The sequence below is a fragment of the Oncorhynchus mykiss genome, chromosome 6 (genome assembly GCF_013265735.2).
Source record: "Oncorhynchus mykiss isolate Arlee chromosome 6, USDA_OmykA_1.1, whole genome shotgun sequence".
Taxonomy (NCBI): Eukaryota; Metazoa; Chordata; class Actinopteri; order Salmoniformes; family Salmonidae; genus Oncorhynchus; species Oncorhynchus mykiss.
The window spans coordinates 72,340,709-72,368,675 of NC_048570.1; the positions used below are offsets into that span (position 1 = coordinate 72,340,709).

The following is a 27,967-nucleotide window of genomic DNA, read 5'->3' on the forward strand; positions in this document are numbered from 1 at the left end:
CATGGACACCATCAACAGGGTTATTTTTTAACCCATAATGCATTCCACACACCAGTCAGAGGAGCCAATTGGGAGAGGTGTCAGTGCCCTGGTGCACTGTGGACCATTTATAGCAATGATGATTTCAACAGCACCCTTGAGTAGCACTATGGTCAGTCAGTCAGACAGAACCTAACACTGTAGGCAAAGAAAAACACTCCCGATAAGTCCTGATGAGGTCAAAATCAGGCCAACTTACCTGTGTGTCAGTGTGGGGCAAATAAATGATACGAATGAGTGAGAATGTCCGTCAGAAATCTTGTACATAAAACATTGTTTTTTTCAAGCAACTGGTTTTATATATTTTGGTTTACAAAAATCACAGTATACAGTACATACTGTACATTCCTCCCACAATTGGCATCAACTAAAGGCATGACTTAAATTCAGTGACTCTGTACAACCAGATGTATTTACAAACAAAGCCTACAGTTCCAACCAAAATAACTAAATACCAATAGCATAAGAACACACACCTTACAAAGCACTGCTGGTAGCCACTAAAGTAGAAGAGGTAGCTTCCGTGGTTAGACAATGCATCCCATTCTTGATTATTGTTTTTTTCTATCAAAAATAATTTACATATGGATAAACAGACAGCAATACACACCAATTTGGAATTTGCACGTAAGGGCTTCAAACATCTCCAATACAATCTGGACAGTTGGTTGGGGTTATAAAATTATACTCAGTCAAAACATTGACAAATCCATACAAAAATAAGAAACTTTGTGATATAATTTCAAAAGCCAATGAACTTCATAATGTGGACACATTAACAAAATGTTGAGGGGAGTCTAGGCCTCCCTACATTGCCTAATTTCCTGAGCGCTCACATGAAATACACATGTGGATACAAGCTCCTTGGGTGTGGTGCAGGCCCCATACACAAAGTCATGCTCGTGCACATCAAACAGATATTCCCCTACAGTCACACGTGATCCAATAAAATGTTTCATAGTGAAACATTATCTACATATGTTGTTATTATATCATAATATATACCATGATCTCCATTACACTGCTGAGCTGTGGGATTGTATGCATATTGATCAAAATGAATGGGTTGTGAGCACCAATGATGTCCATAAATTTATTTTTAAAAAATAAAAAAATAAAATATATATATTTTATAGATTTATAGATATATAGATTTTACTACAACGCGATCTGTCTCAGAACAATCCAGAAATGAAGGCCTTTGTGTGGCACCAACATTCAGCGCCAGAGGCTTAGCTTGCACTTGGTACATGCTGCACTCACCTTTCAAAGCCAACTTCCTGACACCTGAAATAACCTTGTCCATGGCCCAGACATTCTGCTCCTCTTTAAGCAATAAATTAGAACGATCCTGGGGGTAAAGCACAGTTCAACTACATTATTTTCAGTCCAAGAGACAAAACAAACAAAGTCATAAAAGTCTCCACAACAACTAGGAAGACTGTTGATAAAACAGTGCTCTCTTCCAATCCCACGTGACATCCAAGACTTTATCACTCATAGCGAGGAAGAATTGTTGACACTTATTGTCAAAGATAATAAACATTTAAGTCATTGTCTTGTACTCTTGAGGAATGAATACAGGGCTTGTGAAGATACATGAACAGATTCATACTGGAGATTCAGTTGGCTCACATTGGGAGGGCTGAAAATGCAGCTGTCAGATTATATTTAACACATTGTCAGTACCCCTTCATTTAAAGCCGCTTCCATAAAATTCTCCTTTCAGTTACTTTATATTCTCATATGAAAAACAACCCTAGAATGAGGATTATGATTACATTTGCTACATATACAAATGAATAGCGATTATGGTAAGGCTTTAAAATCGACAGACCAGGGAATAACAATAAAATAAAACATATAGCTAGCTACGGGCAGAACCTACAAAAAGATGGCACATAGATGCTTGCCTTAGCAAGAGACGTGACAGATGAATTCAGGCTTGTAACATCTTGATAATGAGTTTGCTCTAAAACAAGAAGCAGGCACTGGTGGCAAGGTTTCCTCTTTTGTTACATATTTGACAGCCAGTTTGGTGTTATCACACACAGGAATCAGTTGTAAATCCTGAAGGGCAAAACAAGTGTTGGCCAAAAGTCTCAGGTCTCAGAGAAGTCTCATTTAATGCCAGATTCCTTTTTTTGTGACAGTTGAGTCTGTTTCACACAGTGATTAAAGAAGTGCTCCCTGAATGATTTGTGTGCAGGGACCCACATGCACATGTTTTGTTGTTTATCAAAAACCTTTACTTTTTGTTATAGTGTCACAGACACAGACACACACACAGACACACACACACACAGACACACACACAGACACACACACAGACACACACACACACAGACAAAGAGTTTCTCAGTCTTTGATGCGAGGTATGTTGTATGCGTAGTGGACCAGAGGGAGCCCTCGGCTCTGGCAGAAGCAGGCTCGTCCACAGGCCTGCACCTGGTCTGAACTGTCGGACACAAACGAGTCCCCCTCGTCAGCGTACTCTGACTGGGCAGAGAGGGTGCCGCTGTCTGCCCAGTATCCCTCCGTACGCTGGCCCGCTGTCGCACCAGCCGAGAGGGTAGGGCAGCTGTGGGACTTCACCAAGTGTCTGCAGACTGATGTTGAGGAGGAAGAGGTCCTGGCGTGTAGAGCCACCTGGCAGCGCTCACACATGCCTGTTTCCCCACAGAGCTGGGAGTACACCCCACAGTCATAGCCCAGCCGTGTGGAGGAGTCTCCATCCCCATCCACAACCCCAGAGCGCCCTGCACACTGCCCAGCCTTCATCCCCCGGGCTACAGCTCCATGGCCCCGCAGCCGCAGCCAGTCCTCCCGGAAGGCGGGGCTGAAGAAAACGTAGAGCACGGGGTTAAGGCATGCCGGTAGGGGGAAGAAGATGAGCGTGACGGACTTGGCGATCTCAGGGCCGCCTGCGGTGCCAGACCTGGCCAGTAGAGGGGCAAAGGAGAAGGCTGCCACAGGACAGAAGAAGATGCAGTTGGTGAATATGAGCCATGCCACATGGCGTACGGCCCCTGCCTGCTCCTGGTCTGCCAGCTCCACCCTGCCCAAGCCACAGTACAGCTGGGTGTACACTGCTGCTGTGAACAGGTAGGCCAGAGCGTTGAGCAGCACCAGGGCCACAGTGACCCCCAGTGCAGGGCCCTCACCGCCAGAGAAGGGTAAACAGAGAGGGGAGGCTGAAGGGTCGCTGGTACTGAAGAGGGGCAGGCAGGCTGCTGCAGCCGCCAGGAGTCCCAGGAGAGCAGCCGCCAGGGCGAAGCGTCTGTCCCCGAACCCCCTCTCGCTGCTCCTCCTGGGCGAGATGGTCTTCCCCAGGAGCCCCCTCACCGCCACGCTGCGCTCCACAGCCGCCAGGGGCAACAGCAGCACCGCCCACTCGGAGGAGAACACCGCCAGGGCCCCTGTCGCCCGGCAGCCCACCCCCGTCTCCCACCAGACCCCAAACTCAGCGAAGGAGCCCCAGGTGGCAGCATCCAGGACAGTGAGCACCCCCACATAGACCCCAGTTAGCAGGTTGGTGAGGGCCAGGAGGCCAACCAGCAGCCTGGCAGGGGAGAGAGCCAAGGCCCGGCGGGAGAAGGTGGCTGCCAGCACCAGAGTGTTGAAGATCAGGGCCACCAGGCAGATGAACCACACAGTCAGACGGATCATCCAGCTGCCCAGGAGGTGCTCACAGGGCTTGAAGGCTCCTGGAGGAGAGAGACAGAGTCAGACTTCAGTTAGTAAGAGATGTGACAATGTACACAATTCAATGCTGTAGATTACAATAAAGTGTGGTTTACCTGGAGAGGGAGAGCAGTGCATTACCATCGATATCCTCTCCACATCTTCTCCACCTAGAACACAAAGATGATTTAGCTAATCAGTTTCAATAAACTTTTTATCTCTCCTCTGAATAATACTTGTTTATGTCAAGAGTGGTCTAATGACCAATCATGACTGACATAATTTACCTGTAACCTTCTTGATGTTCTCCTCATCAGTGGAAGATGTTGAAGAATCACATCCCACAAATGCACAGCACTGGTAAGCATAGGGAACTGATACTGACCTGTAGACCACAATAGGACCATTATCATTCAAAGTGTTGCATGACCCCAACCTCACAGTTGGACTTAAGTTTAGTTACTGTAAGTGAATTGGGTTTGGCACTACAGTGAGTTCACATCTAGTTCAGGACAGTGTGAGGTCATTTGGATGAATTACTGGGATTCTGACCTGAGTTTGGGGAGGCTCTTCGCAGTAAATACATTTTTCATCTGCAGGTTTCCTGTGAGTTTCAGTTGGTTCAGTGAACTCAGTCCAGTTGTTGGAATGCTGGTCAGCGAGTTTAAGCTCAGGTCTCTAAAACAAACAGGACATATTAGCATACATACATTCCTGGAACACACTACTAGCATATGTACACATTTGTTTAAACAGTAATGTATTTGTTATCATGACTTGTATGAGAACAGATTTAGTTTTTACCACAGTACAGTGTCCTACTCACAGGTTTGTTAGCACCGTCAAATAGAGGAAAGCATCTCTGTGGATGGTTTTCATTTCATTTCTACTCAGGTCCCTGCAGTAAAGAAAATTACTTAATGATGTGTTCAGAATGAGGGCAGCAAATTAAGCATGCTTTTTTAAATTAGCCTCTGGCATGAGCTAGTGAAAGCAGAACTGAGTTCATTTCCAATGAGATCTACTTAGGCCCTTCACCTTTAAGCCTCAAGGTACTATAGGCTGCAAGTGTGTGTGTGTGTGAGAGTGTGTGTGTGTGTGTGTACTCACAGCAAGCGCAGGGCAGACAGGCCCTGGAATGTGTCCCTGTCGATTTGCTGGATGTGGTTGTGCTGCAGGCTTCTATAATTAGGGCAGAACACAGAATATACACTCAGGAAAAGGTAGAACGTGGGGGTCATCTTGAGTGTAATGTTTAAAAATGTGTTTGTGCTCTTGCTCACATTCCCAACAATATATACCATACTCACATTTCCTGCAACTTTAGACAGCCCTGGAAGGAAGGCAGCTCCTCAATCTCATTGTAGGACAGGTCTCTGATGGGCAAAAGGATGAAATAATATAATCTGGAATATCACCAGCATTTATGTGAAATAGATTAATAAGGTAGGATAAGGGTGAGAGGTGAGGTTGGGGATACTTACAGAGTCCGCAGCACCTTGAGATCCTCACAGAGCTCAACCGGTACGGCAGCAATCTTTGTGCCTGTCAAAGTACTGAGAAAGAAACACGCTGATTTAATTACCACTCACAAACGGTCTCAATTAACCTCAAACAAGGCAGGAGAAAAGCCAATCACTCACAATCTGTCTAACACGAACACATTCATTCTAACATTGTTGGTCAGTGTCAGTTGTGTATGTTGATGTAAAGCATCTGCTGTATTGTGTACTCACAGACTCTCCAAGTTGTTAGTCCCAGTGAGACAGGGAAACTCCTGCATCATACTGGCTCCACGTAGCATCCTGAAACACATACCTCACAGGGTTAGAATACAATAGGTATGACACACCAGAGACTAACTTTATGCTGAATAACTGTCCACTTGTAACATTAGATTATGGTATGAAATAAGCACCAGCATTATTCAGTGTACTGTATCACATGGTGATTAAATACATTTTTATTGTAAATCAGTTAATTCAGAGATTCTTACCACACTATGAATACAATGTTCAGAGTACCACACTTGGTTTTCTAACAGATATGGACAGGGACTTACAGGGAGTGCAGGTCAGACAGGTTCTGGAAGGCTGAAGTTCCCACAAATGACAGGGGGTTGTCATACAGGTGGCTGGGGAGGATAAGAGAAGAGGACACTCTGACAATAAACGTATTTACTATGAGAGAATGGCACCATCTTCTGGACAAGTATCTTCTAGGCCCATGGTTAGTCACTATATTACCAGCGTGGTGCTGTCAGTCAGTCACTATATTACCAGCTTGGTGCTGGCAGTCAGTCACCATATTACCAGCTTGCTGCTGGTGTGTTTCCCAACTCCTGTCCTGGACTACCCCCAACAGTACACATATTTTGTAGCCCCGGACAAGCAGACCTGATTCAACTGGTCAACTAATGATCAAGCACTCAATGAGTTGAATCAGGTGAGTTTGTTTGGAGCTACAACCAAAATGTGTGCTGTTGGAGGTACTGGAGGACTGGAGTTGGGGAACACTGTGCTAGTATGAATGTGTGAAGGCTTAAGGTTCTATTCTATAATATTTGTTGACAGTAGGACTGGCTTTGAAGTATGGTCTTACATGGTGCGGAGCAAAGGGTTCTTGTGGAAGGCTCCCTCAGGTACGGCTGCTATGTCGTTGCTGTGAAATCCACTGGAGGAAAGTGAAAATATACACAGTGAAAATTATTCTAACCACAATCTTTGGGATGAAGGTGGAATATTAAATATGCAACGACACATTTGCAAGAGCTGAACGAGAAGAACGAGATACAAATTGTTATTAGGAAAACAGATGGGTCCCAAATTAAGTAAACTGTTATAGTTGCCAATATGTAAATGACGACTAATTCTGTACACGTGTCCTACAGCTTCCTGATTTCTGCACTTGATGTGGCTTATTCTAGTTTTCACCATTAGATGGCATCTTTCAATCTAATGTGTGTCAATTATTTGAATGAAGGTCAAATAATTACTAATTGCTAATTAATCTATACTGCTGTCATAAAACATGGTAAATTCCATATATGTTTAATATTGTTTTTCCATCAGAAATATGAAAGGACACCATCTGGAGAACAGTTTTGACTGTCCACATGAAACGTTGTGAAGTCATGATCTATTGTTCAAGATGTCCCAGTGACACTGTGAAAACAAAGGCCAGGTAATGTACCTAATGTGCCTGTGTCTTTTATCTAGTAGACATGTCCCTTATATCCATCACAAGTTGAAGGGATCAAGAAACCATTGTACAGGAACGTTAAGACAGCTTCTCTCTCTACTACAGCGCTGACAGACAGGAGAGGAGAGCAACAAAGGTAAGGAAAACAGATAAAGGAGTGTATTCTTGGGGGCACTAGTCAGACCCCATCATTAATCTCTCAGCTCCCCCTGCCAAGGTTCACAGTTCCACTGAGACACATCAACAGCTCACATTTCTACAAAAACACTGCAGCCTGCACGGAACCAGAAAATGATATCACCTCTAGGCCACATGCCGCTTACTGACTAAACAACCTAATCACTCAAAGTTGACGTTTCAGATTTAAAAAATCTCACTAAGGGAATCTGTGTACGCATGTGCATCCCTGTGTGTGTGTGTGTGTGTGTGTGTGTGTGTGTGTGTGTGTGTGCTTCCATTTGTGACTGTGTGTGTGTGTGTGCGCATGTGTTTGTCATGGGACAGTACTCACAGCTCCTTCAGTTTGGGCAGTGCCTGGATTGCTTCTGGGAAGGTCATCAGGTTGTTGAAGTTAAGATCCCTGAGGGGCCAAAAGGAGCAGGGAGTTTCATAATCATTACACCACACACCACAGCACACTCAATCATACTGTAACCATTCACTAGCAGTGCTGTGCAAACATACGGTCACCTTAACGACAGTAAAATATTGATCTTCCAGTTACTACACTATAAAACATTATCTTGAAGGGATATCCCGTGTTCACGAATAGCCAAGTGTACTGTAGTTCCCATGACAGACTGGAGTGCTCACGTATAAGGTAGGCTCCTATAGTAAGTAAGACAATTCTCTTTATGCTTTATCAGTGTCAACGTTGTGAGTGAGTGTGACACTGCAAAAATAATTGTCTAATATGGCTGCTGTTAAACCATAGGTCAGAATGTCTCTGTCCCCTCCGGACTAAAGATGTTGTGTCACTGTTCAGGCTGGCGACGCAGGAGGAAGCGTACAATGGGAGGGTAGTGCAGATAGCCATCACGGACTCCGCTCCATTTATCCTGGAGCAATTACAGGAGGAAGTGGACACACTGACGTCCCGGCTGCTCTGGGTGTGTGGGTGGGTGTGTGTGTGTGGGGGGGGGGGGGGGGGGGGGGGGGGGGGGGGGCTCATACACACTGACGTCCCGGCTGCTCTGGGTGTGTGGGGGGGTGAGTGGCTCATAGACACTGTTAATGAGTTTGTATTCAAATGTACTTACAGCGTCTCTAGGTTCTCTAGCCCTGTGAAGCAGCTCTCCCCAATCTCCTTAATTCTGTTATTATGCAGATGCCTGGAAGATAAAGGATATATTTATATTCCATTCCCAGCTCCAAATAGACTTCACTGTTGCAGACGAGCCAAAACGGACATTGAACAACAGAAGGAACATGTATAGGATATCTAGTCTATGTGATTGAACATGCAGGGAGGTTTTAATAGGAGTCCGTCTGGGTTTTTAATCAGGATATAATATAGCTATTCTTAGTGACATACAACACACATAAAACAAAATGTTCAATCTGCCACATGGCATCCCATCCTTTGTGGATGAACAACACAGCACTTTTCACATCTCCCACACTCCCTGCCTGATAGTAAGACCCAATTCAATCTATTCATAAGGTAAATGTCCTCTGGAGCTATCACCAGAGACCACAGTGATTGGTAAGTCAGGTATCATTGTGAGTGCTGGTGTGTCGAAGGCTGATGGATTCAAGGTATTTTCTTCCTGTTTATTCTTGCCAGCCACTAGAGACGCAGCTCTGTCCTATTTCCCTCCAACTGGGCCCTGCAGCAATAGCATTTTTATTGTGTGTGTGTGCGTGCATGCGTTTGTGTGCATGTGTGTGCGTGCACATGTGTGCATGGGTGCATTTGTGTTTGAAGTGATGGCTTCATACAGTATGTTGATACATTTAACTAAGAATTTCATTTGACTTGGAGAGGAATGGATTTGAACATCTGCAATGTTTGAATGGTAGAGAAGTGTAATCTGATGGTTTGTTCCTTTGACACTGTTTAAAAATAACCGTCTTTCATAATAAAAGTGGAGATTGTTCTATTACCCATGATTCCATGATTCTACATTTTCTTCTTCCAACAGACGTACATCTCCACCAAAAATATCTCATATCTGTGCTACATCTGAATCTACAGTATACTATCAATGAGTTGAACCCCCCAAACTCTCCCCTATGGGAAGGAGCACAGAACAGATCCAGAACAGGGTTTAAATACAATCTTGAGTTTACTGAGCTTGCCTGACACAATGGAACCAATAGAATAATCACAAGGAGTCCAAACCCTGCCCCTCTTGCACTCCAGAGAGACTAGAGCAAACACTAAATGTATTTGAAAGATTCAAATAGTATTTGAACCCAGGTCTGGAATAGATAGATCTGCAGCACTCACAGCACCACCAGACTGGAGAGGTTGGCAAAGGCATTGTTGGGGATGTGGGTGATGCGGTTGAGTGCCAGGGTGAGAGCCTGCAGGTTAGCCTGGTGTCTCATGGGGCCCACTGGGACCTCAGTCAGGCTGTTGTCATCCAGCCAGAGGTGGCGGAGCTGCTGCAGGCCCTCAAAGCTATCCTCAGGCACCGTCGTGATGTGGTTGGCATCCAGACGTCTGCAGAGGGAGGGGGGAAAAGAGATTTTAGAAACCTTTATCTTACTAGTTATGTCACACCAATGTGTGAATCCTGTCATACATTCACCACCATGAACATTCTCATGTTGAGGACATCTCATATTGATACAGCACATAACGAGACAGAGAGAGAGACAGAGAGAATCAAGGGCCATGTAAGGAATGGTATTTATGAGGTATTTCTATTGCCTCAGTAGAAAAACATTACACTATGGTCTTCCATTTTTAACAGCTTTCCATTGCCCTTACTCTTATCAACTGCAAATATTTGAATGAGCCATTGGATAGCCTACTACATTCTAAAGTATGTATAGTAAGTATGGTGTTACTATAAAAAATGTAATTTTATTCTTCTAAATATTCTGCATTTATTTCTAACTATTTAGACTGTTCTGGTGAGAATTACAAACAAAAGGTTTTAAATAGCTTTGTTCTACAATCATGGTTTCTACTAGTTTTGTATTTGGCTGGTGCTGCACATTCTGTTCCTCATTCATGAAACCTGCTCCTTAATGCTGATATCACAACATTAACTCTCTAAGTGTCCCTCTCCTCTTCCCTCGCTCTCTTTCCACCTCCATGGACTCCATATCTCTCTCTCCCTCTACATTCCCTACGAGTCTGTGTATGAAGAAGAAAGGCACGATGATTGACAGCTAACTCTCAAAAGCATTATACAAACCCAGCTAGGCTCTGCCAAAACATATCACTTCAGCTACAGACCTTAACTCCTAAGAGAGAAAAGACTTGTGCAAAAAAAGAGAAGGAAAAAAAGAGAGGGAAAACGTGGGACTGAGGGAAAGGATCTGGAGAGGTGATAAATGGCAGAAAGCGGGATTTTCAGCATGTCCCGGACCAGGCTTCCAGCTGGAACTCATCCTACACTATTCACAGTCAGAGTCAAAAGAGGCACAGGGAAACAAAGATGGAGTAATGCTCAGTCATAGTCCCTCGGAGAGTGACATGCAGTAGTCACAGAGTCACTAAGTTAAAGTGAAAGGAAAGAGACGCTGAGGAGCTGGGGATTTGGAAACCAGTGCAGGGTTCTACGCGGACCATTTTTACAAGGAGCACTCGTGCGCGCCTAAGTTGAAAAATGTAGGCGGACACAAAGACATTTAGGAGCACAATGAAAAATATTTGAGGTATTAAAGCTAGAATCCTTCATTTTTCTAGGCACATTGGTGACTAAATTCAAATTCCAGGTCGCACAGCAATAATTAAAATGGCCGCACTGTAGAGCCCTGCAGTGTCTGGGAAACAAAACAACCCACACACATCCCTTTCAAACCCATACAGGCAAAAACCAATCACATAAATAAATAGATGATGTCTCACTGTTGGTAAATGCAACGTGGTGGGGGGTAAAGACAGCATGGTAGCCAGATGGTCCTGTGTGAGCTGTGTAAAGGTTAGTGCAATGATGCAGGCCAGTCTAGAGGAAGCGAATAGGTCAATTGGATTGTAGAGTGAATGCTTCCCATTGTAAATGTCATGATTAAGCTTACGATGTCCATTTGAGGAGTTTTGACATTTCAAGTCTCTAAAAGGTGTGTGTGTATGTGTGTGCATAGTCGTGTAATTCCAGATGGGTGAAGAGATAGGGGGACTCACAGAGACTGTAGAGAGTAGAGGTTCTTTATAGCTGTATTTGGAACAGTTTTCAGCTGGTTATTCTGCAACATCCTGAGGGAGAGAACACAGTTTTATAACCTGAACTGTGGTCACACCAACATGCCTCCTCGTTACAATTTCTGCACAACCAAATCAAATTAAATTGGTCACATACACATATTCAGCAGATGTTATTGCGGGTGTAGTGACATGCTTGTGTTCCTAGCTCCAACAGTGCAGTAATATCTAACAATTCATAACAATACACAACTCTAAAAGTAAAAGGACACAATTAAGAAATATATAAATATTAGGACGAGCAATGTTGGAGTGGCATTGACTAAAATACAGTAGAATAGAATACAGTACATACATATGAAATGAATAAGCAGTATCTAAACATTATTAAAGTGACTAGTGTTCCATTATTAAAGTGACCAGTGATTCCATGTCTATGCAACAGCCTCTAAGGTGCAGGGTTGAGAAGCCGGCCAGGTGGTAGCCGGCTAGTGATGCAACCAGCAGTCACGTGGTGCGTACGAGAATGAGAAGATCAGCTCTGTATCAAGTTAAAGCTTGAACACAGTATGAAAATGTATGCACTAACTACTAGTAAGTCGCTCTGGATAAGAGCGTCTGCAAAATGACAAATGTAAATGAACACAAAAGGACTACAAAGTGTTGCAGCCTGAGCCTCCTATCTCTGTGAAGAGTCATTGACTCCAACTAGCACCTCAGGCTTTGTTTCATAAGCTTGTGTATGGGTTCAGGGTGAAGTAGAGTGTACAGCATGCATTACAGTATGGGGAGGGGAGGATGTGTGTGTCTCTGAGCACACACATTTGTGTCTGCATGCATAGCCCATATCAAAAAATACTATAGTGTATACTATGGTAGGAATAGTATAGTATTCACTGTAGTGTTTTTGCGAACTTTACTCACTGTATTGTTTAAAAAATATATATTTTTATATATTTTTATTAATATATTATCCAATTGGTTTTAGCAGTTACTATCTTGTCTCATCGCTACAACTCCCGTACGGGCTTGGGAGAGACGAAGGTCGAGAGTCATGCGTCCTCCGAAACACAACCCAACCAAGCTGCACTGCTTCTTAACACAGCGCACATCCAACCCGGAAGCCAGCCGCACCAATGTGTTGGAGGAAACACCGTGCCCCCTAGCGACCTGGTCAGCGTGCACTGCGCCCGGCCCGCCACAGGAGTCGCTAGTGCGCGATGAGACAAGGATATCCCTACCGGCCAAACCCTCCATAACCCGGACGATGCTAGGCCAATTGTGCGTAGCCCCATGGACCTCCCGGTTGCGGCCGGCTGCGACAGAGCCTGGGCTCGAACCCAGAGTCTCTGGTGGCACAGCCTTAGACCACTGCGCCACCCGGGAGGCCCTCACTGTATTGTTTTTGCAAACTGAAGTCTGCAAAAACACTACACTCCAAAAATGTAGATTACCGTTTGTTATGAAAATTTGATATCAGCCCTAATTAAATCGGCCATTCCGATTAATCGGTCAACCTCTATTATCTATGACATAGAAGTGGGGGGCTTTCTATTTGACAAAACGTAATAGACAAATACTAAAATAGCAAATTTGCAATAACCTGTAGGTAGGTAGGACTGGGGTCTGAACGGAAGGTTCGGAGATTCTGCTCTTTTCTATAACCATAGGGAATATAATACACTTAGTGTACAGAGCATTATGAACACCTTCCTAATATTGACTTGCACCCCATTTTGCCCTCAGAACAGACAATTTGTCGAGGCATGGACGCTACTGTCGAAAGCATTCCACAGGGATGCTGACTCCAATGCTTCTCACAGTTGTGTCAAGTTGGCTGGATGTCCTTCGAGTGGTGGACCATTCTTGATACATACGGTAACTATTGAGTGTGAAAAACCCAGCAGCATTGCAAATCTTGACACACTCAAACCAGTGCGCCTGGCACCTACTACCATAACCTGTTCAAAATACACTTCAAATCTTTCGTCTTGCCCATTCACCCTCTGAATAGCTCACATACACGATCCATGTCTTAATTGTCTCAAGGCTTTAAAATCATTATTTAACCTGTCTCCCCTCCCCTTCATCTACACTGATTGAAGTGGATTTAACAAGTGACATCTATAAGGGATCCTAACTTAACTGGATTTACCTGGTCAGTCTATGTCATGGAAATGATTTGTCCACAGTGTAAATGGTCTATCCTTGACATGTATGTTTCTCACTTACAGGTGGCACAAATAGGGATATGGGGAGGGGAATGGGCAGGGTATATGCAAATTAAATAGTGTAATATTTACTATAGTAAAAAAAAGTTTGGACGGACTAACATTTCATGAGTATTTACTATAGTACTCTACAAAATGATATACTACTAGTACAACACACAATCAAGGGATACTACAATGTGTAGTATAGAATTCTACAGTATACTACAGAATTATATAGTAAGTACTGTAGTATTCCATAGTAAAATAGTATTTTTTATGTGGGATGTGAGTACTTGACCATGTAGTGATGAGTGTTTGTATCTGTCTGTGGATCCTAGTATCTACTGGACACAAATGTGGTTATGGTGACTATCTCCCTTCCTCTCTACTATCAGTAGTCTCTGTCGTCAAAGCAGGCTAGGGCCCAGGGGAACAGGCCCTCTGGTTTCCTGCTTCTTCACACACGTCACATGGCCACTGCTCGTTGGGAAGGAAGTGAACACCTCTGTTTTATTTCATTCACCAATTTTATTTACAGGTGTGTGTGTGTGTGCGTGTGAATGTCTGTGTGTTTGATTTTGTGTGGGTTGTGCCCGAGCACTCACCAGTACTGGTCTTTGAACCCTTGGCTCAATGTACAGTCACAGAACATACAGGTATTATATGAGTGTTTGTCTGTGTGTGCGTGTTGTAAGTGTGTGGAGGACCAATGAGCGGCACACTTACAGGACTTTGAGCTGATGTAGTCCAGACAGAGCGTCAGGGTGGATGAATGAGAGGTCATTTCCTGCCAGTCGTCTGAGGTAGAGAGAGAGACAAATAGAGAGAGAGAGAGAGAGAGGAAGAGGGAAAGAAAAAGGATGGTGATCAATTCAGAATTGCATCGGAAGCTAAACAAGGATTCGTACAGTAATCTATATGTTGTTGGTACAACTTTCAAAGTTCTCAATTTAACAGCTTCACTTTGAAATGTTAATACATACAAGATTGAAAGTCATTGACCAAAAAACAAATGAAAACACCTCACAGGTTCCAGTTTGTGTTATCAGGCATAGCATAGCATAGCATAGCATAACATAACATAACATAACGCCTGGGGTGCCAGAGAGACGTGTCATTGCGACGGCATGTTGTCAATTCACCAGACACTCTGGGGAGAGAGTGGACACATTAGGACTGGGCCTGGGTTTCCCCTCCTGGGCCTGGTCTACCTCCCCTTCCCTTCCAGCCAGGGTATCAGGAAGAACTGGCAGTGTGATTAATCATGTGGGGGCGGGTTGTCAGGGACTCATAGTTCCACCAAATCTGGCCTGGGAGATTAGCACCAGATTTATCACCCTCTGCAACTTGAGCTGGGTGGCATTAGATTCCCCTGCAGCCAATAGCTGCTGGGTGTGAGCCTGAGAGCCTGGGGAATCTGAGTAACAACTCCCACCATGCCCTAATACAACCCCACAACTCACCCCCTTACTGGGGCCTACTCGGGGACACACTTCCAGGGATGTCGAACACGGTTGGTCCATCATATAACAACCAGACAGCATCATATGACAGGGTCTCTAGTCTAAACCCACAAACGCTAGTGGCAGACTTCCACTGTGATCCAATGGCAGACCATGTTAAAAATCACATATTTGTTGTGGTTGACAAACATGGTTAGGATTTGGAAGGCTATATAATGGTACATGCTCTACAACTTCACTTGGCTTTGGCTCAAACCAAATGATTGCCTTCCAGTGGTGGATTCCAAAGGACACGCTTCACCATCAAACACCCAAATCCATTTGGCTTCTCATGTGTCTTTGTCAACTATTCATTTCACAGCATTTTCATTGTTTCTCAGCAGTAAATTAACTGTAGTCAAATGGGACAGTTTCATGCACATAAATCAAGCCTACTCCTTGACTCAATTGCACTAAGTTTGCGGCAACTGCAACTACTGACAATTATTTATTATTAATCTAGGACTCAAGTAACACATCTTCAGGTTTGAAAGCAGAGTAGGATTTATGTGCAAATTGGTTAGTGTGTCTGCCAGAGTTATAAGGTACTGTAAACTTTACGTCCACAGTCTTGGAGCTGGTCAACGCCCACATGTCTACGGCCCAGCCACCACACGCAGGCCTGCTAACAAATTGCTAGGACATCCTTCACATTTCAGGGTGAAGAACCTCCCCACCCATTCCCTTTCTCTCAACAAATTCAGAACACGTCCCCCTAGGCTTTGATGAAGGCAGAAGAATGTGCTAAGCCTTGTTGAGGAAAGACTAAATCCTTCCCTTCTGTAGCACCACTCCCACAACCATTCTATTTCACTAAGAAACTCACTGGTAGACAACATACACTTTAACATCAGAAGGTGAAGAGATTTGGAACACACACTCAGGGAGACAAATGTGTGCAGAGACACAGACAAATACACAAGCACTCAAACACAAATTGAAGGGGATGACTCCCCTACATCTCTTTATCTGTCAGCATGGTAGCTAGGCTGTGTTGTGCTTTGTTCAGGATGGGAGGTGTGTATGAAGGAGGGTTGCGTGACTATCAGAGAGGGAATGTTTCTCTCTGGGCATGTCCCCCTCTCTCTCAGTCAGCCCTCAGGGCTGGAGCTGTGGTTCAGTGACACAACACCACCCCGGGCTACAGAGCCATCCGCTCAGTTCACTCAATGAAACATTATGATTTGTTTCGAGGATAAGGCTAAACAAACACAAATTAAAAACTAAAGACAGCTGTCAACAAAAAAGCATTCCGAAGCATGAATATAACTGCTAGGCCCTACAGTGCTGCTCAGTAGGGTTGGGCGGTATCCCAATTTTCATACTGAGATACCGTTTCTGTACCATACCGGCAGTGCACACAATGGGAGCTAATTCAAACAAAAGAAAACTAGTTTTTTGTTTAGTTTTTTGGGGGCACAGAACAATTTAGGCAACAGGGATCCTGATCCAGGAGGGAAATGAATGTCTCTGCTGTGACCAAAAACCTTGATCTTGACATTTAGCAAGCAAGTTAGCAAAACAAATGCGTAGCTGGGGCCCTCAGCCTGATATAATTGATTTTGGCACATTTTAGATTTCTTATAGTTATACTTAAAAGCAGTGGCGTAGCACGCACCACAGTATTGAAAATGATACTGTAAGTATTTCGAAAAATATCCCGGTATACGGTATCTCCCAAGCCTACTGCTCAGCTACAGAGCAGGATGGAACCTAGAGAACAGGTTTCACTAAGTATATTTGACACTGGGCAGAGACCCCTGTCCCTGCCTGAAAGGTAATGTTGAGTGGTAGAGTGCAGAGAGGGTGCGTTTTTAGCCAGGTTGTCATGGAAACCATTGTTTTGCCTTCTTCCTTCCTGCCTGGCATTCCTCCACTTACAATGCGATGAAAAGTAAATTGCCCTTTGACAAAGCAGATGAAGTAGGCCTAGTGTTAGGAAAAGAAGGGAGTGAAGACTGGTCCGAGATGATAGACACAGACAGGCTAAAATAACATGGGCACAGAAGCAGAATAATGTTAGCTGGTCATTTTGCATTCTCAGGGTTACATGTTACCTGATATCAGGTAGACAGATCTTATCCTTACTTCCAGCTCTGAACCAGACAGAGGGGTATTTCAAGAGTAAAAAAATGACAAAGATTAGATATGCTCATTGAATGGGTCCCAGAACTGAGACATGCGGTTGCCACCCTGCAAATTCTCAAAGAAAACACAATGAAAGAAAGTCAAATATCTCACATACATGTTCTCTGGAATCATACGTAGCCTATAGTCATGGTACTTTTTGACAGCTATCATGGTATAACTTGCCCTTTCTGAAAACACTGCAACTTAGCCGACTACAATGGCATGACTCTTTGGTGTTAGAGAAACTACAGGGTTCTTTATATCTTGTTGAGCAACTTGTTGATCAAACACATAATACAACTGGTCTGTTGTGGTTGAAAACCACTGATTATCATATGCATGTGACAACAACTGTAGTGGGTAATGTACAAGAAAAGATGAATACTCACAGTTCTTCTAGATAGGGGAAGTTCTTGAAGACAAAAGCCGGGAGCTCTGTGATGTTATTCATGCTGATGTCACTGTGGAACCAAACAACAAGTGTCATGAGTGGATCAGTATTTCTCTCAGGTTAGAAAAAGAACACAGTCATGATTCCAATTAAAATCTCAAACAATCAAGGTGGATTTATACTCCTAAAGATGCAACAACAGAGAATTGCAGAAATAGTACATCATGTTTGATGCCATGGTATTGTGTAGCAAATGTATCTTTTTGGGGGCATAACTATTAAGTAACTGCTCAGAAGCATGCTTTCAATACGGTTACATTGGTTTTCATGTCATGTAGATTGGTAGAGGGAAAGTACGGTCATCTTCCCCAGCAGTATAATGATTCATTTGGGCCAAAACAGGTCCCCAGCAGTACTGTAAACCCTTGAAAAAAAAACTCCTCGTATTGCCCAGGGGACGTTCACTTTTCCAACTCACTGCAGAGAAAGACAGGCATGTAGCAGCATGACAGCTATGCAGACAGCACTCACGTTTCTTCCCCACCTGACTAATTCAGTATGTGACTTACATATAGTTGAAGTCGGAAGTTTACTTACACTTAGGTTGGCGTCTTTAAAACTCGTTTTTCAACCACTCCACAAATGTCTTGTTAGCAAACTACAGTTTGGCAAGTTGGTTAGGACATCTACTTTGTGCATGACAAGTAATTTTTCCAACAATTGTTTGCAAACAGATTATTTCACTGTATCACAATTCCAGTGGGTCAGAAGTTTACATACACTAAGTTTACTGTGCCTTTAAACAGCTTGGAAAATTCCAGAAAATTATGTCATGGCTACAGAAGCTTTGGATAGGCTAATTGACATAATTTCAGGCAATTGGAGGTGTACCTGTGGATGTATTTCAAGCCCTAACTTCCAACTCAGTGCCTCTTTGCTTGACCTCATGGGAAAATCAATAGAATTCAGCCAAGACCTCAGAAAAATACATTGTAGACCTCCACAAGTCTGGTTCATCCTTGGGAGCAATTTCCAAACGCCTGAAGGTACCACGTTCATCTGTACAAACAATAGTACGCAAGTATAAACACCATGGGACCACGCAGCCATCATACCGCTCAGGAAGGAGATGCGTTCTGTCTCCTAGAGATTAATGCACATCAATCCCAGAACAACAGCAAAGGACCCTGTGAAGATGCTGGAGGAAACAGGTACAAAAGTATCTATATCCACAGTAAAACGAGTCCTATATCGACATAACCTGAAAGGCCGCTCAGCAAGGAAGAAGCCACTGCTCCAAAACCGCCATAAAAAAGCCAGACTACGGTTTGCAACTGCACATGGGGACAAAGATTGTACTTTTTGGAGGAATGTCCTCTGGTCTGATGAAACAAAAATAGAACTGTTTAGCCATAATGACCATCGTTAAGTTTGGAGGAAAAAGGGGGAGGCTTGCAAGCCGAAGAACACCATCCCAACCGTGAAGCACGGGGGTGGCAGCATCATGTTGTGGGGGTGCTTTGCTGCAGGAGGGACTGGTGCACTTCACAAAATAGATGGCATCATGAGGCAGGACAACTATGTGGATATATTGAAGCAACATCTCAAGACATCAGACAGGAACTTAAACACTTGGTCACAAATGGGTCTTCCAAATGGACAATGACCCCAAGCATACTTCCAAAGTTGTGGCAAAATGGCTTAAGGACAACAATGTCAAGGTATTGGAGTGGCCATCACAAAGCCCTGACCCCAATCCTGTAGAAAATGTGTGGGCAGAACTGAAAAAGTGAGTGTGAGCAAGGAGGCCTACAAACCTGACTCAGTTACACCAGCACTGTCAGGAGGAATTGGCCAAAATTCACTGAGCCAAAACTTATTGTGAGAAGCTTGTGGAAGGCTACCCGAAACATTTGACCCAAGTTAAATGGTCACATCCTGACCATAGAGAGTCCTTATTTTCTATGGTAGAGGGCGTGACTGGGGGGTTAGTCTAGTTTATTATTTCTATGTTGGTGATTGTGTATGATTCCCAATTAGAGGCAGCTGGTAATCGTTGTCGTAGCTGTTTTTCCCAACTGTGTTTATGGGATATTATTTTGAGTTAGTGCACGTAGCATCTCTGTAGTCACGGTCCGTCCTTAGTTTATTGTTTATTTGTCTTTATTTGTTATAAAGTGAAACTAAGTAATCTGGAACTCAACATCCGCTGCGCCTTGGTCCGACATTTATTCTAGCGAACGTGACATAAACAATTTAAAGGCAATGCTACCAAATACTAATTAAGTGTATGTAAACTTCTGACCCATTGGGGAATGTGATGAAAGAAATAAAAGCTGAAATAAAATCATTCTCTCTACTATTATTCTGACATTTCACATTCTTAAAATAAAGTGATGATCCTAACTGACCTAAGACAGGGAATTTTTACTCAGATTAAATGGCAGTTATTATGAAAAACTGAGTTTAAATGTATTTGGCTAAGGTTTATGTAAACCTCCGACTTATACTGTATGTAATACATAGAGTAACCATGGGCAAAATTGTGATCGAATCCAACTGAAGTTCTAGGAATTGAGAGATTGTTATATAGGCAGGTTTAGTAAAGATTGTAAACTGATTGTAGAAGGATCCTAAAGCAGCCAACAGATTAAGGCACATCCAACTTCCAATAAAAATTACACAGGCTATAGTATAAAAGGACTGGTATGGTATGACACTATAAAAACTATATGACACCATAGCCATTCCCTTGTGTTCAACAACTCAACAGAGAGTACCTTTTAACTTTGGGCCACTCTCATCTTGATTAGGAATCCTTTCATCGGTTTCAAAGAGGAGCCCATAGACACCAGCTGTTAGAGTTGAAGCACAACAGGACTGAAAAAACATTGTGCTTTTGATAATGAAGCGAACCCCCCCAAAAAGGGTCCATCTTGAATTTCACTACCAGCCGTCCCCAAAGTCTTGCATGTGTGTGCATGTAGGACTTTGGATCCTTAAAGGATAATATCGCCCACCACACTCCCACCCCCCATGTTTCTAACTACAAAGGCCCCCAACAGAAGCCCTCATCGTCCCTGCCATCTATCTTTCCCATCTCCAGGTTACCTAGCTTATCCAATTTCCTTCTAGGCTCTGTACAATGGAGCTTCCACCTTGATCCACCCCCTCTTTATCCCCCCCCCCCCTACGGACTCTCCTTGGGGCGTTGTGTGGCCACTATTTGGAAGGCTTTCCCGGTGGTCCCTCCTTTGGATACATTCTGTCTTGCTGACAGCACCCCTACACCTGCACCCTGTAACCATCTTCCACAGGCTGTTGGCTGCCATGGTCAAGAGTGCAGGCAGCCACAGGGACAGGATGAAAGGGTGGTCTGTGAATGCTGTCACCCTCCCTCCCAACTGCTTTAGTCATCAGGGGACCTGCCTATCCTACATAGAAATACAGCTGTGATACATATAGAAAAAACAGCACTCTTTCTGAAGCAAAACAGTTTCATGCCCACTGTTCTGAGGGTAGGAAATGTCAACATGACATCAAATAATGCAAAGTTGTCACTTTGGGCTCATAACAGCCTTGATGGGAAACGAAAATAATCATATTTCCAGCAAGAGTTGCCAAAGGTTTCACTTCTTAAGCGAGATTTCCCTACATAAAAAAAAAGAGATTGGCGACAAAGACATCCTTCAAAACACTAATCACATCCAACAGAGGAAAGTATGGGGAGCAGGCAGCAGAGGCTGTTGTCATGTCTCAACAGAGCACCTTTAAAACTCCCTGGGAATTCACTGCCAATACAAGTAAATAGAGACATACAGATCATCTTTACTCAGAAACAAATGTCAGCTAAAAGACACATGATACCTTTCCTAAATCCCTTTTGGGGTCAACAACAAAATCTACACCTTTTAAACAATTAAAAAAATAAGCAATAATTCATCATCTCTGCTATGATGCAAGATGAGAATAAATATACTATCTCGGCATTATCTCAAAGCCAACCACAACCTCTCCATGGTAAGAGGGTCAAAAAGAGGTCCACCCTGTTCAAGTCTCTGGCAAGTGAGAAATTATACTTGTTATTTAGTGGCTTATTGTGTGGTCTCTGATGGTTGGATCATGGTTTTAGAAAGGTTTGTGGTCATAAGCACATCCTTAAAGACTTTGGTGCTGGGCTAATAAAGAAGGCCTACACACTGTTTATGCCCCCAATTCACTGACAACGTTTGGATCCAAAACGGTTCTTGGTCAGAATGATTTTAACCTGAGCTCAGCATTAGCTTCCCCCTCACAATTACACAGGCCACTGGTGTTTGTCCACAGACCAGACAAGGAGCTCAGCAAAGCCACACAACAACCACAGAGCTCCACATTACAGACAGATAAATATACATGGAAAGATTGCACTGCTTGGCAAAGGCAGACCAAAAAGAGATTCAAATTAAAGCGACTCCAAAACCAAGGCGTGTATATGTGGTATGTGTGTGGGCGGATCAGACACTGGCTGGCATGGAGCCATGAGAGGGAGGGGAAGCTACGGTGCCAAGAACAGCAAGAATTGACAGACAGGACAACGGCAGATAAGTAAGATAGAGATTTGGGGAAAAAGGTTACTATGTCCTTCCTTTGAAGATCTCTGGGCGCAGAAGGTGGCAAGTGTAAAAAGTATCTGATGTAGTCTCTGCAAGGGCTTTGCTTCAAGGAGGCATAGCCTTAGTTCAGATGCACCATGAATCTCAAGGTGATCTTCAAAAGGAGGACAACTTCACTTCTTCAATACCTTTTGGCAGTGTTTATTTAGCCGGCTAATGTAATCCAAATGAAAATCGATATCCTGCCGGTCGATCATTTGTTGAGGTAGAGAAGCCAAACCGGGCACCAACCCAACCACCTGCTAACATTGACTACCTCAGAAGTAAAGCAAACTCAGTAATGCTTTGGCTTTTTAGCCCCCTGGTCCCACGACAGCAGAGTTGTGGGAAAGAATGCAGGTAACGAGTAACTATTTTCTCAGCCGGCTGTTTCTTATTGATTAGAGAGGAGGTGAAGGTGGTGAGAATTGAGGAAGATGGCTGAGGTTCCCTGGCTGCCATGCTGGAAAGGAACAAGGGCACTTTGTATACACAGACAGGCAGAGTGTTCCACCATGGGAGTGCAGAGAAGGTCAAGCATTTACCACATGGGTCCTAGGGGAGACTGATTCGCTGTAGCTAGAGTGCAAACAACCAGCCTGCAATGCAAACAAGTCAGTCCTAAAACAGTGAGAGACAGAGAGGGAGAGAAGTGATCGATATTGGTATGGGAGTTGTTGTCGTTGTAAACGTATTGTTATTTTGCTATTCAAATGTATGTTTTTTATACCAATTGAACCAAGAGAAAAAGAGATTGACAGAGAATGTGATGATGAGAGAGCTGGAGAGGACTACGGAAAAATAGGATGAAAATTAGGAAGATAAGTGATCATAAGTAAAAGAGAGTGTGAGTTGTGTGAGGGAGAGAGAGAGAGAGAGAGAAAGAGATAGAGCAAGAGGGGGGGTAAACATTCTACCATCTAGCAGTCATCCTGTTTGGGAGCGGAAACCAGTGACTAGCTCCTTTCACCTCTGCTGACCATGAACAAAAGTATCATTCAGCTTAAGATGGATCGAGGGCACCAATGGCGAGTGAGCTAGCTGGACCAGTGAGTGAAAGGGCATTAGTCCCCCTATCCCCTCCCTCCCCTAAATGTGTGCTTGTTCACACTATGAAAGGACTTCAATTGAGATGAGATGTGAGAAGTGACACCCTCCTTCCCCAAACCCTCATGCCCCCCGCATGCACACATGAGAGCGAGAGTGCACACACAGTCACCAAGCCCTCAAGAGACTGAGATGTACTTTCGTCACTCGTATCTAGCAGAGATGCAGCAGGCATACACTGTCAGAGGGGAAATTGGTGTACAGGGTGAGGGGGGTTCCAGAACGGATTTCTCTTTCTCCCCACCTGTTATCCTCAGGCAGGAGAGTCTCATTTTCAGCTGCCAATAAAAAACGTACTGTACACACCAACATGCTGCAGGCAGCTCCACCCCCCAGCTCCACCTCTCCAACCTTCCCCTGGGCTGCTGGCTGGTGCCAACCCAACACTCTGATTTATGGACTGATAAAACAAAGGGCACAGGCCAATTCCCATCTGTGTCAAATTCCGTAACATTATGCAAATCAACAGATGCATAAATGTTAAAGTATTGTAGGATTTTGCCAACGAAAGTGGCAATGTACAGTACTGTATATTATTTTGTGACTAAGTATATGGGTTACTAATTTTGAAGAATGACGACACATGAAATAAAAACTTGAAGTAAAGCTCTCTAAATAACTACAAATGCAGGACAAGAGCAGGTCTAGTCATACCTCTGTCTGGAACTATTCCAATTTAAGAAGACATTCCAGAATTCCAAGGCCAGAAATTCAACAAAAAGCTGACTTTCAAAAGATGGAGTTAATGTCTGTGGCCCCATTTCTTTTAGTTCTCTTCATAACATAACTGCTGCCCTCCATTCTCCTCTCTGCTTCTCTGTACAACAGATTCAGTACATTCATGGGGTGGCAGGTTGTACTGGATGGAATCACAGCAGGAGGAAAATCACAAACAAAGCCAACCTTCTGGGAAACCATTCTCCCACCTCTAGGGACAGCAGGGCCTGCAATGTGCCTCTTGTAAGACTGCTGGACCTGTCTGCTTCTATCATTATCTCTGTGTGTGTGTTTATGTGTGTGTCAATTTCCCTGTCTCTTTCTGTCCATTAATCTCTCCCTTCAGACATTTTCCATATCTCAATTTATCAAGCTCTTCACTATTTGCCTGTCTGGCAAATAGCAGATGATGTGTACCCCAATTAATAGATTAAGTTGTTTGTTTGCTGACACACTAATGTAAAGTGTTACCAAAATATATTTCTACACTAAGGATGTAATTCCACTTTTGATGAGTGGTAAATGGGATTAAATTAACATTATGGAGGTAAATATTTTGTTTAGTTCTTTAAACAAACATTAGCTCACTTCCGGTAAGGAGCATTACCAGCTCAGCACAGCCTCCCTGTGCATTAACTCTGACAAAAAGAGTATTTCTACAGCTGCAATGTGTCGCACTAATCCATCATGACCCCTGACCTCTCTACTCACCAAAACACAGAAGGAATGGAAAGAAGGGGAATTTAAGAGACGGAGAAGAGACATTGAATGGAGAGGGAGGGAGGGAGAGAAATAGAAAGAGAGAGACAGCTGCACTAAGGGTCAATTCCACATTAACATAGAAACATTTTTTACTTTAAAATGTATTTCAAACAAAAACCAATGAAAAGTTTGACCACTTTTGACAACGTCAAGTGAACATTTACTTGAAGAATTGTCAGTGGAAATTGCTAAGTAGTCCCTGTGCATAAAGTTGTATCATTTGTTTGCAATCATTGGTTTTTGTTTGACATACATTTTAAAGTGAAAAATCACTCTGTTGGCGTGGAATTGCTCCAAGGCAACCTGTCAAATACTCTGAGGGCTTGAACTGAATATATCACGTAGTTATGAGCTAAAAAGCTGTCACAAAGCATTTGGATAACCCTTGCTCAGTGTAGGTGCACAAGAAGCCTTCACGCCCACACTTCCAGCCGTAATACGTTGACTTGGCAATTGTAATACAATATTTGGGGATGTGTTGGTAATTTACACGCAAGATCACGATGTTTGATAACAGCATACACTACACTGTGTCTTAGTTTACACATTGGTAAATACTACGGTTTCTCTTCATTTTACCTGACACAAAACATCTCTACATTGGCAGTTTATTGGGTCAACTCTAGAGCGTGTGTATTTCTACAATTCTGCTGGATATTAATGAACTCAAGAAGTCAATAAAATGTACTTAGTCCATGTGGTGTAATGTTCAGGTACCTAGGTGGAAATAAATATAAAACCAACCCCTCAGCTTTTATGTTAAGTTAAACAAATAAAGGTGATGGTGATATTGTATATATTAAAATTTCTCATTCAGTCTTGGATATGAAACTGTTCTGTATCAATACCCACTGGGTCCAGACGTCAATTCAACATCTATTTCACGTTGGTTCAACGTAATTTCATTGAAACGACATGGAAACAACTTTAAATCAACCAGTGTGTGCCCAGAGGGTAGTCTTCTCAAGGTCAGATCCTTCCTTCTTTTCCACATTAGGAAGCACATTTCCTTCATCCACCTTCAATAAATAACACATAGACCCTATGACGCCCTTGGGCGGCTGCTCTGTTTATCATTAACTAAGACATTGTGAAACCTTTAAGGCTAGTTAACCAGAAATGTATTAACTATGTAGACCCAGTCTCAGTTTCTCCTCAGTTAGTAATGCTCTCTCTCTCTAGTAAGGTAGTGCAGAGCAACTCGCTTTTCTTGGTACAGAGACAAAGACAGATATGATGGCGGAATAACAGGGAATACAGAAAAGAAACAGTCATCATTCCTTAAAAATAAACTATAGGCTAACTAAAAGACCCATGTCATAGGGCTTTTGGTTTAGTTGTTATTTTGTGTTGATCACAACAGCTTTTTCCTTTCGGCGGTTCCTGAACAAGAATCAGAATATATTTTATTCTGTTAAAAATATAGTCTACAAATCATTTAACATTGCACATTTTCCCCATGTTGATAAGTTGCTTGAGCCACAATTTTGCAACTTAGGAAACTTTGGAAGGAAAGTAAATAAGGCTTAATTATTACAGTAAAGTGTTACTGAACTGACAAATTCTGGGGTGAATTATGGTGTATCCCTGTAAGATGAATTTGAATCACTTTGTAAAGGATATGTAATGCAAATATCAGAATACCAACCACAACAACTGTCTCTGAGATGATGGGTATATGTGTCCACAGTGTTTTCTTTTAGGGATAGGCATACACCTAAAGTGACATGGGACTTTCTCTGCCATGATGTGAGTTGGTGAGTGGAGCAGCATTCAGGACAAACACTCTCTGGCAGGTATAATCACAATCAATCGAGACCACAGAGCTAAGACAGGCCAAAGAATCAGCAAATGAAGACAGATCCACCTTCTTGCTTTACACAGGATGGGCTACTATTCCACATGTCCCTAAATATAAGTGATTGTAGTCTAAGAAAGTGAAAGTCCAGGTGCCAGGCCAAGGAATATGCTATAGCTTGTATGCTTTTCAGTATGGTAAAATACTTCGGTATAAGAGGGGTCATATCAAGGAAAGGTCAGCAAGTGAATGAGTTTGGACCAGCATGAAACATTTTGGCAACCATTGCATTAAAATAATAGCCTAGCCAATACTGTATATACTGTACCAACCTTCAATTTTATGGGCTACTTTTCCTCTGGCTGTTCTTCATTTTTTGTGTTTGCTCTCTCATACCAACCACAATAATGTGTTTGTTATCAGTTGAATAACTGATCCACAGCCCAAAGTTGTAAAAACGCACTCGATTACTTGGCTTCATTGACAGCCATTGTGCAAACGTTTGCTCCAGTATTGACGTGGAGAGGTGCCCCTCTCGAGTAACTAGTGGCCAATCTTACCATTACAAACACGTCCTAACCAGGGAGAGAGATTGATTCTAGGTTTAATCGTGTTTTATTACACAGTTTCAATATGTGTTGATACTTACAGATAGTAGGTGAAGGCGCTTAGACCAGTCGGGACAGTGGTCAGACCTTTCCCAGAGCAATCGGCGCCTCCGTCCTCGTCGCAGCTGCATGAGGACGAACAAATAGCCGGAGTGGATTGTCCTTGACCAGCCGCACCATTCCGTAGTGAAAACAACCGCAAAAATATCCAGATGACAAACACGCGCATGTTCTTCTTCTGTTCAGACGGAGCAAAATGGCTTTACGTGTTTCTCTTATAAGGACATGTAGGCCAATTTTCATGTGACTGCTCTGTTGTGATGGCTTGTCCAAGAAGCTTGAATATGTATTCTTGTTGATAGGTAGTCGACCACTTCAAGGATATAACATGTTAATGCATCAGTCCCACCAAACATATATCCTTAACTACCCCTGTCAAATCTGGGACATTTTCTTTACTCAAACAATGCGGTTTACCTTGCACTAAGTGTCCTCCTATTCATCCCGTGTGGAGTATTGGTCCCATAAAAATAAGTAGCACCCGTCCACACAAACGACAAAATTGGCACCTTTTGCCTTTTCCGTTTTCGTTGTCCCATTAAATCAGAAAACCAGGCGGATCCGTGCGTGGACAAAATAAGAAGCCTCAATACAATTCTCCAACCGAAATGGGAAACACTTGGTGACTTATTTTTGCTATCGTTTCGCTCCTGATTTGTTTCCTGTAGAAAAACACAGTCAGCTTTCAGCCATTCCTCACGTTTCCTTCCTTTGCTCCCTGCCACCAGCAGCCCGCTTTTTCTTGCTCACTCGGTAAGCACCCTGCCGGACAACCTGCCACACGATCTGCTGAATACAGT

The 27,967-nt window shown here is 43.3% G+C and overlaps 1 protein-coding gene across 1 annotated transcript; it reads right to left on the reverse strand.

Annotated features, from left to right (window-relative positions):
* Window positions 1-312: 312 nt before the first annotated feature.
* On the reverse strand, window positions 313-27,967 carry LOC110526521 (leucine-rich repeat-containing G-protein coupled receptor 4). The gene is made up of 18 exons (XM_021607560.2): window positions 27,149-27,967; window positions 17,480-17,551; window positions 14,185-14,256; window positions 11,228-11,299; window positions 9,377-9,592; window positions 8,184-8,255; window positions 7,436-7,504; window positions 6,325-6,396; window positions 5,786-5,857; window positions 5,460-5,528; window positions 5,208-5,279; window positions 5,034-5,099; window positions 4,834-4,905; window positions 4,550-4,621; window positions 4,276-4,401; window positions 4,011-4,108; window positions 3,840-3,893; window positions 313-3,746 (listed from the first exon to the last, which is right to left on the reverse strand). The coding sequence occupies exons 1-18, from the start codon at window positions 27,334-27,336 to the stop codon at window positions 2,398-2,400; spliced, it is 2,883 nt and encodes a 960-aa protein (XP_021463235.2). The 5' UTR covers window positions 27,337-27,967; the 3' UTR covers window positions 313-2,397.

What these genes read in the sequence shown, in the direction of transcription:
- LOC110526521 (XM_021607560.2), bottom strand. Translation starts at nt 27,336, where the DNA reads ATGCGCGTGTTTGTCATCTGGATATTTTTGCGGTTGTTTTCACTACGG. An exon ending in CTCTCCAGTCTGGTGGTGCT is followed by an intron (nt 8,256 to 9,376) that starts GTGAGTGCTGCA and finishes TTTATCTTCCAG; the next exon opens with GCATCTGCATAATAACAGAA. An exon ending in GAACATCAAGAAGGTTACAG is followed by an intron (nt 3,894 to 4,010) that starts GTAAATTATGTC and finishes TTTGTGTTCTAG; the next exon opens with GTGGAGAAGATGTGGAGAGG.